We start from the raw sequence: 16,289 nt of genomic DNA, 5'->3' as shown, positions 1-16,289 counted from the left end.
TGAGAAACAAGATTCTCTGTTCTGATGAAACCAAGATTGAAGTCTTTGGCCTGAATGCCAAGCGTCACGTCTGGAGGAAACCTGGCACCATCCCAAAGGTGAAGCATGGTGGTGGCAGCATCATGCTGTGGGGTGTTTTTCAGCAGCAGGGACTGGAAGACTAGTCCGAATAGAGGGAAAGATGAATGGAGCAAAGAACAGAGGTCCTTGATGAAAACAACATTTTAGTTACTCCACAATACTAACCTAATTGACAGTGAAAAGTAGGAATCCTGTACAAAACATGCATCTTGTTTGCAATAAGGCATTAAAGTAAAACTGCAAAAAATGTGGGAAAGAAATGTATGACCTAAATACAAAGCGTTATGTTTGGGGCAAACACAACACATCACTGAGTACCACGCTTCATATTTTCAAGCATGGTGGTGGCTACATCATGTTATGGGAATGCTTGTCATTGGCAAGGACTAGGTAGTTTAGAATAAAAAATAATCCTACAGGAAAACTTGGTTGTCTACTTTCCAACAGACACAAATTCACCTTTCAGTAGGACAATAACTTAAAACACAAGGCCAAATATGCTTACCAAATCAATTTGTATTGGTCACATGCAATAACATCTGCTAACCATGTGTGAGTGTAGCAAAATGCTTGTGCTTCTAGTTCCCGACAGTGCAGCAATATCTAACAAGTAATATCTAACAATTTCACAACAAATACCTATTACACAACCATCTAAGTAAAGGAATGTAACAAGAATATGGATGAGCAATGACAGAGCAGCATAGGCTAAGATGCAATATAGAATGTAGTATATACATATGAGATGAGTAATGAAAAATATGTAAACATTATTAAAGTGGCATTTGTGACTAGTGTTCCATTTATTAAAGTGGCCAATGATTTCACGTCTGTATGTAGGCAGCAACCTCTCTGTGCTAGTGATGTTTGTTTAACAGTCGTCTGGTCTTGAGATAGAAGCTGTTTTTCAGACTCTCTGTCCCAGCTTTGATGCATCTGTAGACTGATCTCGCCTTCTGGATGGTAGCGGGTTGAAAAGGCAGTGGCTCGGGTGGTTGTTGTCCTTGATCTTTTTGACCTTCCTGTGACATCAGGTGCTGTAGGTGTCCTAGAGGGCAGGTAGTTTGCCCCCAGTGATGTGATGTGCAGACCACAACACCCTCTGGAGAGCCCTGCGATTGTGGGCGGTGCAGTTGCCGTACCAGGCGATGATACAGCTCGACAGGATGCTCTCAATTGTGCATCTGTACAAATTTGTGAGGGTTTTAGGTGACAAACCATTTCAGTTTGTCAGTGATGTGTACGCTGAGGTACTTAACTTTCCACCATCTACACTGCTGTTCTGTCGGTGGATGGGGGGGTGCTCCCTCTGCTGTTTCCTGAGGTCCACTATCATCTCGTTTTTGTTGACATTGAGTAAGAGGTTATTTTCCTGACACCATATCCCGAGAGCTCTCACCTCCTCCCTGTAGGCTACCACAATGTTCCTGAGTGGCCTAGTTAGTTTTGACTTAAATAGTCTTGAAATTGGCTGTCTAGCAATGATCAACAACCAACTTGACAGAGCTTGAAGAATTTAGAAAAGAATAATGTGCAAATATTGTACAATCCAGTTGTGCAAAACTCTTAGACCCACCCAGAAAGACTGCTGTAATGGCTGCCGAAGGTGATTCTAACATTTATGTACATTTGATTTCTGTATTTCATTACATGTGAAACACATTTTCACTTTGTCATTATGGGGAATTGTGTGTCGATGGGTGAGGATTTTTTATTTTATTTAATCCATTTTGAATTCAGGCTGTAACACAACAAAATTTGGAATGAGTCAAGGGGTATGAATAAAAGGATCATTGTAAGATTGTCAAGGCAAATTTCTATTACGTACAGATTGGCATTTGAAAGGATTTCACTATTAGAGAGAGGTTTTTACTTCAATGGAGACTTGCTCGCGTGACTCGAGGGATAGCCAGTGCGATGCACTCTGCTTGTTTAAGTAGAAGGGTAGAAGAGTTCTTATAGGTCTAAATTCAAACCATATAAAATAATGACAGATATGATGGAAACAGGAAGTTTCTGTAAAAAATAACTGTTGCGCCACTTTGATTGACCGACAATAAGCTACACGTGTGTAATGCGTTTTGGCTACCGGTGTGTCTTTTATGGGGCACACTCATAACTCAAACTCTTGTTTTATTAAAACTTTGTATGCAATGGTCTATTCTTGTAGGCTATGTAGCAATGTCACATAGGGTCATTTTAGACACAGCCTTAAAAAAATGTTTTTATTCCTCAAATACTCTCCCAAGTAATCGAATACTAACGTCTGTTTTGGATATTCGAACATCCCTACTTTTTGAGGATGTGTCATACACCATGGATGAGTTCTCATTGTCTGCGTCTTTCCCCTCCAGAGGAGACCCTGTTGCAGTGTACGGATCTAGCGTCCTGCATCCGTCTACTGAAGCCTGAGCACCTCAACACTGGCCTGGAACTCATCCGCCGCATTCAGGAGCGTCTGGTGGCCATTCTACAACACTCGACCCAGGTAGGGACTAGGGAGGGATTTACACACTGAAGACCACAGCACAAAGTGTGGCGGTAATACTTATTGGGTGCTTTGTGGTCCAATCAACAGCAAGTCATGAGGGTTTCCTCCTGTCTGGTCTCTCCAAACACAGGACTTCCGAGTGGGATACAACTCCAAAACAGGACAGGAACTGGAATCTGCTCAAGCTTCAAATCTTTCTAAGAACACAGACGCCAACAAAGTGTGAGTACAGGAGATTTGGGAAGTGGATCTCTACATTGGTTCCTGGATCTAGTAGCTTATTACTGAGAAAATGTTCCTCCTGATTTGCTGTGCTCACGGGTCTTCTCTCTCTACAGGGCTGGGGGCTCTGAGTCTGACAACCATAACAACGAGGGTGGAGATGAGGCAGAGGAGGATGAATGGTATGACGATGAGTACGTTCCCGAATGGCATGAAGATGACGAGGATGACTTCTTTTCTGATGATGACGAGTCCGAAAACCTAGAGAGGGATTTCAGTCCTTTTGACTAAACATCTGAAAATAGGAAGAAAAAAATGTCAGTCTCAATCTGTGCAGGCACTGCAAGCACCATAAAAATATATTTTGGAAAAAAGCAGTACTTAATAAACAAACAAAAATCCATCAGAGAGAGCGATGGGGACAGAGAAAAGCCATGGTCTGGTTTGAAGTGAGGCTGGGTGTGATCCTTCATTTTTCCAGTCAGCCTCTTTGCGCTTAGCCTTCACAATTTCAGTCCCATGCCACAACTGCAATTGTTGGATGGGCACACTTACATGTTCCACTTATTGTTCATCACATAGGTTTGAATTCCTAGAGCCTCATTCTTTTTCACATGACGCTGTTTTGAAGCCGATGAGGGTACCATGACTGTCAGACATAATGAAGGATCCCTGTAAAGAAAATATTTGAGGTGTGACGATATACTTGAGAAAAATCCCATACTTTGTGTAATACAAATGCTACTTTTTCATTTACCAGCGTGACTGAAAAGGGATTTTATAATCCAGCGCTAGGAAGGCTGTTAAATTGGCAGAATGTTGTTCATTGCCGAATGGCTTGCCTTGATATATTTTTGTAATACATGGATATATGCCTTCATTCATAACGATAAAGTACTCATTCAGAAAATGTATATTTCCATAATGAAACTTAAAACACTGAAATATTGTATGTTAATTTTAGAAGGCTATTAAAAGCTCAAGACTGCGGTTAATACAATGTTTGTGCGACCTTTTCATGGGTTATTAAAGGGCTGCAAGGGGGAGAAGATTGTGAGGAAAAGGATGTAAGGTATTGGGTGTGCCTGGCAACAGTAGCTGACAACTCGCAACATTCTTGCGCTGCATTGTAGTTCGCTACATACTTATTCAGCGATTGGATCGTCTCTGACCAATCAGTGTCAAAACCAGTGACACATTTTCAAACCGCTGCTTTACCCATCGGTTTCTGGACCAATCAGACGGCCTTGAATGTGTTCGCAAGTCGGTGAAGGGTCAGGGAGGTACTCCAATCAGTCAATCAAATGTATTTTATAAATCCCTTTTTACATCAGCAGTTGTCACAAAATGCTTACACAGATACCCATCCTAAAAAAAACTATGTGCAAGCAATGCAGATGTAGAAGCACAGAGCCACTCATTGCGGAGATTAAACTAACGTCCGTGGGCGTAGCATTTGGCCGGAGCAAGGAGTCTGGGTAGTCAGGCAATGAGGGAGTTCTATTAACCTGAGCTGTGGTGCACCGTTCTATTGTCCACGATGTGAACTGGCAAAAGCGGTGAGGGAGGAGCGCCCTCACAAATGGAACAGTAATCTGCGCCGCTTTCATGTCAACAAGGCAGCATGGTGCATAGTCTAAAACCTACATCTCTTTTCCATTAAATGTTTTAATTTTCAAACTAGTTTTCATTGGGAAGTCACAGAAAGCGTTTTTATCAAAAGCAATAACTTTTGCATATAAAAACATAATCCTACTCATTACTCTACTTGCTTAATCTAGCCTTGGCTACATCATGCTTTTGAAATAAATAAAAAAATTGTTGTTGAAATTTTGTCAATGTTTATCTGTATATGGGTTGGGGTATTTGATATCTCAACATGCCACTTTGCTGTTGAGAGATACTAATATTCACCATGTGCATCTTCAAAAAATGTATATTTCTGATCTCAATGTTGAACTTGTGCAATGTCAGCAGACTAAATAAATGCGCTTTCTGCTATCATGCTGGAGTGATTTCACTGTATATGTATTATTTCATAACTACATTACCTGATTTAAACAAGACATTATTAACGTCATAAATATCATCATAGGCTGCTAGAGAATACTTCTGTGTAGTGAGGGGGGAAATAGATTGTTATTCCCTGGCTTTTCCCAAAGAATATCGATTATATTGACAATGGAAATACATGTCCTTAAAGATGGAACGCAGGTGGAAGGAGAACAGGTGGGGCCATTTTAGCCAATAAGAGTGCAGATACCAGTGGCGTAGTACATTTCCTGAGTGTTGTCGTGTGTTGCTGCCTTGCTATGTTGTCGTCTTAGGTCTCTATTTATGTCTTTATAAAAAAAATAATCCCAGCCCTGTCCCCGCAGAAGGCCTTTTGCCTTTTGGTAGGCCGTCATTGTAAATAAGAATTTGTTCTTAACTGACTTTCCTAGTTAGATAAAGGTTAAATAAAATTGTGTGTACCGACAGATGTAGCCAATTGAATAGCCTATCCTTATAGAATATGTATAAAATGCATCCTCCAATTGCAACATCTGCCTATGCCCACACACATCTATTTAACCTCAAACACCAAGTTAGGCATAGGCAACCCAATTTCAAAATAGGCCATAATCACTATCAATCGTGAATGATAAATCTTTGTTTTACTGGTGAAATGTCCAAACTGCATCTCCATCCCAGTTTCATGAGAATATGCATTTAAATCTTCCTGAATTACTATTTCATGAGCAAATTAAATCAGATGGCGTTAAGCTATTAGCCTTGTAATTTGTTTCAGTCAAAGCATATGTCCTGCCTAGTGGTACGCTCTGACTTTTGGCGCATGGGCTTCTTTTTTAAAACTATTCCGCTTCAGCTAACCATCCTAAAATCGAATTAGAAATGAGGTATTTCTGGTGTGATGTTTTTGGCCTACTTTGCTATGGTATTATATTCGGTTATGTTATGTAAAATGCAAATGAATCACTGTGATCTTGCGAGACATTTATTTACCTTTTATCTAACTTTATTAAACGAGCACTATTGTGCAGCGCACACACGTAACCTGTAGTTCATAATTCTCGCCACCGCCAGAGAGAAGACAGGGAAGAAACCCCCATTTACCGGCCTCTAGGTTGCGATACATGTTTATTTGGTTTGTTATTCTATTGTTTTTTAAATTTAATTCATGTAATTAAATCATTTATTTACAATTTATCAGTATGAATTTTCCAGAAATAGTTTTACCAGCTCCGTGTATTCTCAAATTGAAAAAATTAAGGGGGTGCCACTCCTCTCCTCCGGCAGCACTACACCCCTGCAGATACACGTGAACAACAAGCACAACTCTAATATTAAAGGTTGACTCAGCGATATTACGTAGATCTAAAGAGCAGAGTAGGCCAATTAGAGCACTGAAGCCCGAGACTTAACTTCTCCACAGTTTTGGTGCACTGGCTACCACGCTTTGAACAGCGTGAAGCGATACTGTGGATGACTGAGAGCGACATTTCTGGCATCTGTCGTGGAAATTTCCTGTATTACCAAATCATGAGAGAGCAAACCACACACAAGTCAGAGTTATCATGAAGTCCATCTTTAATTATATGAGCTTCACCATAGCCCTGTGACTCTCAGATCAATTCAGTGTCTTTAAATGAATTCTCTGAGAGTGCTTACAAAACAGTCCTTAGTATAATTTATAGCCAAGACACACCCATCAAAACTCACATGACGAATAACAGATCTTAGGAACATTTTTAAAATAACCTTTTACCAGAAAAAAGAGTATCCCATAATTTATAGCATTAGCTATATATTATCGTTCAGTTTGGTCTCCTAAACCGAAGCTCTTGTCTCGTTCTTGGTACAACATAGTACCAAGACATTACCTCATCCAATGGTATATATCAATTGTCCATTTCTAGATACTCCCATAAAAAATACAACCCCTCCTGGACAAGCTTACAGAGAGAAGTGACTGGCACACAGACATTGTGGAGCCACCTAACTGGTTCCCCATTAATCACACCATCCCTTCACATGGTTTAGGAATAGTTACATTCACAGATTAGACTAACCCGACCTCTCCCCTCTCTGGGCCCAAGTAACTTTTCCCACATAAGCATACTATAAAAATTAATAAAACATCTTATCAATGTTACCTAAAGAATTCTGATTCTGCTACCACATTCCCCTCTCAGGGACATTGTCCCTTCTAAAGAATCAGAACATTAATTACATACTCAATATTTAAAAGAAAATTTAAAAAATCAAATCCCCTCAATGTCAAATACCTTAACTTATGTAAGCTTTCTCCCTTCTGAAACTAAGTTTACAACCTTTATTCTACAAGACAAACGTGCACAAGTTTAATAACACAGAATAATCCATTTGAGGAAAATAAAAACATAACATAGAAATGCTCCCTAAGTTACATGAGAACCAGTATCTAAACACAGGCCTCATCACAACATATAGGACAGACATCCCTCTAAGTCCTCATGCTCAGAGATGTAGTCAGGAATAGAGAATAGGTCAGGGAAATCATTCATATTCCAAATCATAATTAACAACCCAACTATTTATCCAACCAAAATTTAGAATGACATTCCTCAGTGATTCAAATCGGTCTTATCACTCAAAGTAAAAACCTCAATATCAATATTAGCAGATTTTTCATTCATTCAGTATAATTATCCCATAATTCTACCATTAACTTTTTTAATCATGATTATAATACAGATCAGTATCTCAATGCATTCGTAATCTAAATTACTCTAATTTTACATGATGTAGACCTCTCCAATCAACCTGATACCACAAAAGTATTAAACAATTTTATTGGCACAGTTGACCCCCCTCTCAAGCACTGATTCTTCTGGCGTCTTTTTCGTTCTTCTTCAGATAGCTTTACAGTTCAAAGTGGATGGCCCATGATAATGTCCCAATTTCAATGTCTCATCTTTACCACTCATGTGTTGTCCATTCGTCAACCAATATACCAGCATCATAAGAAAAGGTTAGAACAGATCTCTCTCCATGCTCACTCCAAGTGGACTCTCACACTCCCGAGAGAAACATGAAAGAAAACCAGTTGACAGCTTATATCGGATACTGTACACCGATTTCTGGCTTGGTTCCTTTCTCTTGGTAGAAGTGGTGCGGAAGGCCTTCAACACCTTTGTCACTCTTCTTCAGCCAGTTAGAGGGGGTTTTGAGGTACACACACTAGTCGGTCCAATTATCTCTTCCATGCATTATTAAGATACCGCCTGATGTCACGTTTCATGGTAACCTTGAAAGAACAGATCAGAACAACAGTTTAGTTCAGTTCATTAACTACATGATAAATTATTATTTTTACCAATTATTCTTAATACACATATCTAAGCATATTTTAAAGAAAATATCAACACATTGTATTGAAGAAACTATTCTTTCAAATTGGCTTATACTCCCCATCTCACTGTCAACTCCATCGTAGAGCCAAGGATCAAGACGTTAGACCTATACCCCTCGGGAATAGAACAAAACAAACACAACAATACAATACACTCCTTCACATATCACTCAAGGTGTATAAACTTCAATTCAAAACCTCAAAAAACTGAATCCTCCCCCATGTTTTACACATATCTCTCCATGAGAGTAATGTAAAAACCAAAACTACTACTGGGAAGAAAAAAAAAAATCAAATAACCTAATCAAATTAAAATCACTAAACTGAAAAAACTCCACAAAGAAAAATTATTCAACCCATGTAGTCATAGGAAAATAGACTTAAAGCAGCAAACCCTTAGTTAAAAGCAATGCCCTCTCCTTCTTCACAGTGGTCCAAATTACAAATATGGCTAAGAACTCTAAACTCAAACATATTTATCAATTACACAAATTATCTTGAAAGCAATATTACAAATGACCATAAATTCATTATCCAAATGGCTTTCCAATGCGGTTGATCAAGCCACAACGGAAGGTCATCATTGAGGTCATAGGTCATACAAAACCCTTCAAAGAAGTGTTTTTTTACTATATTAGACAAATTGCAAACAATAGTCAAATAGTTCCTACATGTTGTATCCCAGGTTCCCAGAACATTCCTTTATCAAAATAATTAACGTGTTTAATTCAAACTCAGAAAATAAAAACTCATTAAAATTCCATGTGCATGTGTGCCCCTTCTCAATGTCTGCGGCGCTGCTCGTGGCAATGTATTTTAGCTGAGTCTACCTTTAAGTCGTTATTTTTTTCAAAGTTGTGGAAATGCCACGTGCGTCTACTTATATCAGTGCATTCATAACAATCTAAATTCCACACTTTCTACGACAGCCATGTTAACTCCCCATTTAATGTTGCAGAGGAACTAACATGGCTGCCGTAGAAAGTGTGGAATTTTTATATGGGGGGTCAATGTGTGGTACGTGAGGCTTATTTGAACGAATATAAATGGGAAATATTTAAACAATGCTATGTAATTTAATGTCTAGAATTAGAACAATATTCAAAATTCTAAAAGTTGGCCCAACTCTCTAAATACAGGATATGGTCTGACTACAACCAGTTTACAGGTCAGCAATTTCAGAGTTTCAACTGACATGTGAAGGTGGAATTATTTTCGTGGACAGATTACAATTTGATGAGAAAAGTGGAAAAGGTCATTTAACATTCCAAACCTCTAGTATCACTGAAGCTTGTGGTGAAGCAACAGGTAAGCCTATCCATGGGCAGAGTCTCTGCCTCCGAGGTTGTCTCCTACCTTACACTTTCCTTTAACATAAAAATACAAGAAAACACGAGTTACTGAAATACTTCATTACTTTTGTACACAGAGGGAAACCCTGTTTCTTTTTCAATCCATTCATGACCTCTGGCATTTATCACATGACATAAAGCTCAATCTACCTCCCTCTCCCTAACACACAAACTATCAAATACCTTAAATCTTAAATATAGACAGGGCAGACCTCCTTAGCTCAGCTGATTTGAGTGTAGCTGGACACATGTCATCCAGCTGCAGGGGAACCAACCTCCTCCTCCTGTCTGTCTTAAATGCCTCTACATTTGGATTCATCTGGGGGAATGTTTCCGACAGGTCAAAAGGTTATAAAAGTTACAATAATGACACTCCGCATAATCTAATCCGCCCATTCTCGCGCACCCCACCGTGGCTGCTGCTATCGTTGCTAGCAAGTTCAGTCAAATCCAATGCAGGGCTGCCAACTTTTGAAGAAAGCTTGGAGTGAGATTTGCTATGTGAATTCATTGCCCCCTTGCACAACCTCTAGATTCCCAGGAAAATGTTACTGTTTTAAAGTTAATTTCCTGCAATTCTACATATTTTTAACGACCCTGTGTTTATAAACCCGGAAATCGACCCTGCCGCATGAGCATGCTTTTGCGGCACAGTCGATAGCGCGCGCGGGCTCGAAGGTCGAGGGTTCGAGACCTGCTCCCTGCTGTTTCATTACAATATTTATGATGCTTAGAATATTAAATGAACACTCAAAAGTTGACGACTTTGTTACTTTGGGGGGAAGAAATGTTAAGAATGCAAAAAAAAAATTGTGGTTTCACAATTTATTCAGACAGTAATGAAGTTAAATAGGGACACGGACAAAATAGGGCTGGAAGAGAATTCTGCTTGCTCTCCAGAAGGGTTAGCCACCCCTGATTTATGTTTCCCAAGTGCTGGGTGTTTGAAAATGTCCTTGTTATAACAATAATTTCTCAAAATCACCCAAGCTTTGTGAAAAATCTAATAAATATCAATATTCAGGTAGTTTAGGTCTACTAAAGAGAGATGGATTGGGGGGTGAGGTCCTGCGATAGACTAGCGTCCTGTCTAGGGGGTATACTTTACATCAAGCTGCCTCACGCTACGGAAACAGGAGGTTGGCTCATGTCCTATGAGCCGTTCCAGCTTGCATAAGCCAAGGCTACTTACTACTTATGCCTACATAGACAAAATATGTGTTTATGAGTTGTGAGTCCCCTTACCATCTCTGCCTAGCTTGTGCACAATACTAAAATGTTAAATTATATTTGATTCCTGGAGCATTTAATATCCTATGCTGTCCAGTAACGGCTGCAATAATACATAGCCTCATATCATTCATTTTTAAAGACACAAGTAGGCTAATATGAGATTTAAAATATATGATTACACTGGCAAAATTTGGAATAAGTGGAATAGTAAAATATGTGTGGGGAATAACAGTAGTGTTCTTGCTGACAAGCACAGCAATTACCCTATGTTTTAGCCCATTGTTAAGAATGACAATTGTTCCACTGATCAGACTAAATAAAGTGAATAGATGAAATCTACTCTAGACAAGATTACATAAAACTGCCCCTACACCCTAACCAATTAATTGTTATATTCATTGTCTCCCCTCTTGAATCCAATTTACACTTTTAGGTTCACAATCTGTTTGACAAAATTATTTTCATAGTTACAAATAAGGTCACCCTACCAAACCTCTCTGCTAAAACATACTGTAGGTCTGTCTGATGCCTTTTTGTTGTCACTGCCTAAATCCCAATCACCAAATGATGGGACTAATACAACTGTGGATTAAATAGACTTTAGCGCTACCATGCTGTTTTCTAAACTCAGCAGAGAACAATCTCGCTCTGCATTCAGCTCCACTCTAATCTTGAGGGCTGTTTATTTTAAACATGCATCCAATCCCCTTGATCCCTTACATAACTACACCAATCATATGGTTCAATGTGCCGCAGTTCACAATGATGTGGCAAGACTGGACAATGATAGAGGTTCCGCTCGTGATGTTAAATTACAGATGCTCCGGTTACAAACTGATTTGGAGCACAGTTGAAAAGTTAACGCACTGACTATACAATGGACTTATTAGAAAAATAAAAGCAGTACTTTTCAATGTGTGAGATATAATAGTTGTGCCTGGTGACGACCCGTCATTCAGGGCAGGTAGAGCAGGGCTTTCATTGTCTGCTTATATGCCCCTTTTATTTATCATACCGTTCTGACTTGGTGTACAGGGAGAATACTGTAAGAACTGCGATGTTCTGAATTTAGTTAACGTAATTAGTGTATTGTTTAGTGTTGTGGGTTTGCTGGGATGAATCTAAAAAAATAAAATTGTAGTTTGCCCCACCAAGATTTACATGATAAAATCGCCCCTGCCCGTTGCATCTCGTTTGCTTATTTTGTATACTTTTATTTAACTAGGCAAGTCAGTTAAGAACAAATTCTTATTTACAATGACGGCCTACCAAAATTCCTCCTGTGGGGATGGGGGCTGGGATTTAAAAATAATAATAATATAAAAAATATAGCACAAAACACACATCACGAACATAGTACAAACTTTATTGGGCACAGACAACAGCACAATGAGCACGGTAGACAACAATACATCACACGAAGCAGCCACAACTGTCAGTAAGTGTCCATGATTAAGTCTTTGAATGAAGTGATGGAGATGAAAACTGTCCAGTTTGAGTGTTTGTTGCAGCTTGTTCCAGTCGCTAGCAGCAGCAACATGAAAAGACGAGCGACCCAGGGATGTGTGTGCTTTGGGGACCTTTAACAGAATGTGACTGGCAGAACGGGTGTTGAATGTGGAGGATGAGGGCTGCAGTAGATATCTCAGATGGGGGGAGTGAGGCCTATGAGGGCTTTATAAATAAGCATCAACCAGTGGGTCTTGAAACGGATATACAGAGATATACAGAGGAGTATAGAGTGCAGTGATGTGTTCTTCTATAAGGCGCATTGGTGGCAAATCTGATGGCCGAATGGTAAAGAACATCTAGCCGCTCGAAAGCACCCTTACCTTCTGATCTATAAAATACGTCTCCGTAATCTAGCATGGGTAGGATGGTCATCTGAATCAGGGTTAGTTTGGCAGCTGGGGTGAAAGAGGAGAGATTACGATAGAGGAAACCAAGTCTACATTTAACTTTAGCCTGCAGCTTAGATATGTGCTGAGAAAGAAAGTGTACCGTCTAGCCATACTCCCAAATACTTGTATGGGGTGACTACCTCAAGCTCTTATAGAGCTAAGTGTTAATGACATAATAAACAGCTGATGAAACTGAGGAGTAATTCTGTCTGTAATAAAGCCCTTTTGTGGGGAAAACTCATTCTGAATGGCTGGACCTGGCTCCTACCAGAATGAATCCTACCATTGAACCACCCGATCCTCCTAAGGTGGTTGTACTTAGGCTGGCAAAATTTAAAACGCTGTCTCATGTTTTCAAACTTTGACATTACTTATTAGTTTCTTGGTGATGATGGGTGTGTTCGTAAATTTAATCTGGAGTGCCAGAGTGCGCTCTGGGCGTTTGTAAATTCAGAGCGTTTCGGCTCTCGGAGCATTCAGAGAGCACACTGGACGCTCTGGCCCAGGAGTATATGCAAGCCCAAAAGTTTCAAATTGTCTTACCCGGAACACGTAATTATCATTTTTCACTTGCCTTTTTCAAGTATGAAATGTCTCTTTTTGTTGTACGCGTGATTTTTTAAATCTGTCCAGTGTCTATTTACAGGCGATTTGAACATATATATGAATTTTTACACCTGTTCAGAGTGCATTTACAGGTGATTAGAACGCTTATGGGCATTTTTACAAGCGTGCATTATACCTGTTCAGGTAAGGAATGGCGTATTTGTAGTTTTTGGATAATTGCCGAAAATAACTTATTTGGTAGCTGACGTCACGTTGATTTGTTATGTATTGAAGAAAAAAAGCACAAAGGCTTCATAATTCATTAGGGTTTTTTTTTCTTCATTTCATTAGCTATCCATAATTTTTGCTTGTTTGATGTATCAAGCCAAGTATCAAGTGTGTGTGTGTATATATAAATTATGACTCTTTCCATCCACCAGATGGGATAGTTTTTCAAAAATTACCTATTTTCCCAAAACCCCATTTGTTTGATGAATAAATTAAAGCAATAATAGTCACTATACTTTCCAAACCACAAAGGCTGAATTAAAATGTTTTCTAAAAATGAATTTATAAACTGTTACAGGGGCAGCAGAGGAAGGACCAGGGTGCACAACATTTGAAATAAATAAGCTTCTTGTGCTTATGGAAAATGTTTGGGATCTTTTATTTCAGCTCATGAAACCGACACTTTACATATTGCATTTATATTTTTGTTCAGTGTATATTTACACATCCATGTGAAAATGCGGTGCAAACTGAGATGTCACCACTCAAGTCGGTAATCCAATGTTTTGAAAAAAAGCTGTCTAGCCGTCTGTCCAGTACATAACATGCACATATCTAATGTTAAGGCTACCTCTGCACTGTTTGTCATTGATAGGCTGTACATTTATCTACTTATTCCCTGACATTCTCCAAGTTCTGATATCTCATTAATTCTCCCTTCCTCCTCCAATGTATTCCATATTGCCCACTTCCTCACCAGACAGTAGCAACAAACGATTAGTAACTGTGCTAATTTCATTCATCAACATTTTAAAAAGGGTAGTAGACATTTCCCCAATCATAATCTAGCTCAGAACTGTTTCAGCATGTAAAAAGTAACAGTACAAAACATACATTATTTTAGCAAACATAAAATAGAGTAGAATGAATAGATATTTAATAAAATGTTTCAAAACAATACATTATACTATAGACCTGCTAAATTACATCCTGCATAAAAAACATTAAACAGAATAAACTAAAATAATTATGTATTTATTTCAGATGTAACAAACATTGTATGATTTGGTGAAGGTGTTGTAGAAAGAAGCAGTCTGTTTTCCTCCCCCTCCATCTGTCTTGCTGGTTCAACATAGAATTAGTAGATTCCTGTGAACATCGACATTCATAAACATGTTATTCTGAACAGCAACATCTCCCTAACACGAATTTAGACCAGTTGACAATTCAACTGAGTCAATATTACTTGTTTAATGTCGTTTTTTTCTTCAAAAAGTTATCCTATGGGGACAGCTGAATAACTTTAAATTCTAGATTGCACCTTTTTTTCTAAGGGTGTAGCTTTATCAGACATGTTCAGAAAAAGCAGCTCACGTAGCAAGCCAATAAAATACATATTGCATTGGTTCAACCTTGAAATATAGCTAGTCAAGATAGAGATTTTACCTTTATCTCTGTAGCAGTTTGCTCTCACCTAGTCTGGGCACTGCAACAGCCAGACCTTATTCCCCATTCTTTTATGGTCTAGATTATGCAGGGAGCTAACCTGTTCTCCTAAAACATTAGCTAATAGCTAAATTAGCCAATTTGAGCAAATACATCTCAGCTTGCTAACTAGCAAACCCAACTAATTACACAAATCTACACAAAGTAAACAATTATATGTTCTAAACTAATGTGTCTCAACCAAATGACAAGTACAAAGAACTATGTTGCTCTGTTCCACAACGTAACAACCATTAACGTTAGTTACAGGCTTGACAGAATACTATTGCTAGCTAGCTAACTCGCCATGCTATTTCAATGAAAATAAGATAGATAGCCAGCGTCAGATTTGTAGTTATGTGGAAAAAGTCGTTTCTATTTCTTTCTCACCAACGCCTTGCTGCAGCGTTTACATTCTGTAAATGTAATAACAATTTGAGCTATATTTAGAATATTCTCCTCCTCCCTGAGTAAGCGATTTATCGCAACAGGCCGGAAGTCAAACTCACAAAAATTATGGTGGGAGGGGCTACAATGTGGTACTTTCAGACACATGGGATGTGCCCGTTACTACACAGGCGTTCTAATCACCTGTAAATGCACACTGAACAGGTGTAATGAACGCGTCCAAATCAAGACGATTTGAAACTCTTGGCCTGCCATAGTAGGGTTAATCCGAGCGTTCTGACCTCACAACGAGCAGTCAATTACCCAATATAATTGGCTAACGGTTGGCCAGTTTCTTCCAGACACAAATGAGAGAACACCTCACTCTGACCATTTTACTCGTCCTAACTGCTAGTTAGGTTGTTTATGTTATCCAGAGCGTTGGTGACTAATTGTACTGCTGACAACAATTTCATTACGCTTTTTTTACTGACACCGGCCATATTCAACGGGTGTTGTGAATGAATCCAGTTATTCTGCGCTCTGGCACACTCAGGCTAAAGTGCTCTGAAATCGGAGTAGATAGCCAGAGCGAATTTACGAACGCACCCATAGCTGGCTTCACGCGCGCCTTGATTGTGATTGCAAATATTGGCCATAATGTTATTTGACGTGTAGCTTTTGACACTCAAGGTGAGTCACCCACCCAAATGGCGTTCCGTAAATAGAACGTCGCGGCCCCGCCCGCGTAACGCAATCTGTGGTTTTCTAGGTTACCCCATTGGCTCACAGCAAATACATTATTTTTGTCTGCTTATTTTAGTAAATTACATTTTAAGCAAAGTAAACCATGTATAAAGATTACTTGTCAACATTGCCTGCTCTCGTGTCCTCACTACTTAGAAAAACGTAATAGGGCTTCCCTCATGCACCTTTTCATGGCGCTAGCAGCCACATGAGTGAATGCT

At 39.1% G+C, this 16,289-nt stretch overlaps 1 protein-coding gene across 7 annotated transcripts in view; it reads left to right on the top strand.

The window, feature by feature from the left end:
• Window positions 1-4,819, top strand: part of LOC139410869 (cullin-9-like) — a 68,515-nt gene extending 63,696 nt beyond the window's left edge. For 5 of the 7 annotated variants that reach the window (XM_071156485.1, XM_071156511.1, XM_071156494.1 and 2 more), the window contains 3 exons: window positions 2,436-2,569; window positions 2,703-2,794; window positions 2,911-4,819. In XM_071156485.1, the coding sequence (XP_071012586.1) occupies window positions 2,436-2,569; window positions 2,703-2,794; window positions 2,911-3,085 (401 nt within the window). In that variant the 3' untranslated portion in view covers window positions 3,086-4,819. Of the gene's footprint in view, window positions 1-2,435; window positions 2,570-2,659; window positions 2,795-2,910 lie in introns of all 7 variants that reach the window. The other 2 variants (XM_071156530.1, XM_071156521.1) reach the window with 2 other exon arrangements.
• Window positions 4,820-16,289: the final 11,470 nt, after the last annotated feature.

The sequence above is a fragment of the Oncorhynchus clarkii genome, chromosome 1 (genome assembly GCF_045791955.1).
Source record: "Oncorhynchus clarkii lewisi isolate Uvic-CL-2024 chromosome 1, UVic_Ocla_1.0, whole genome shotgun sequence".
NCBI lineage: Eukaryota > Metazoa > Chordata > Actinopteri > Salmoniformes > Salmonidae > Oncorhynchus > Oncorhynchus clarkii.
This window is presented reverse-complemented; position numbering and strand designations above follow the sequence as displayed.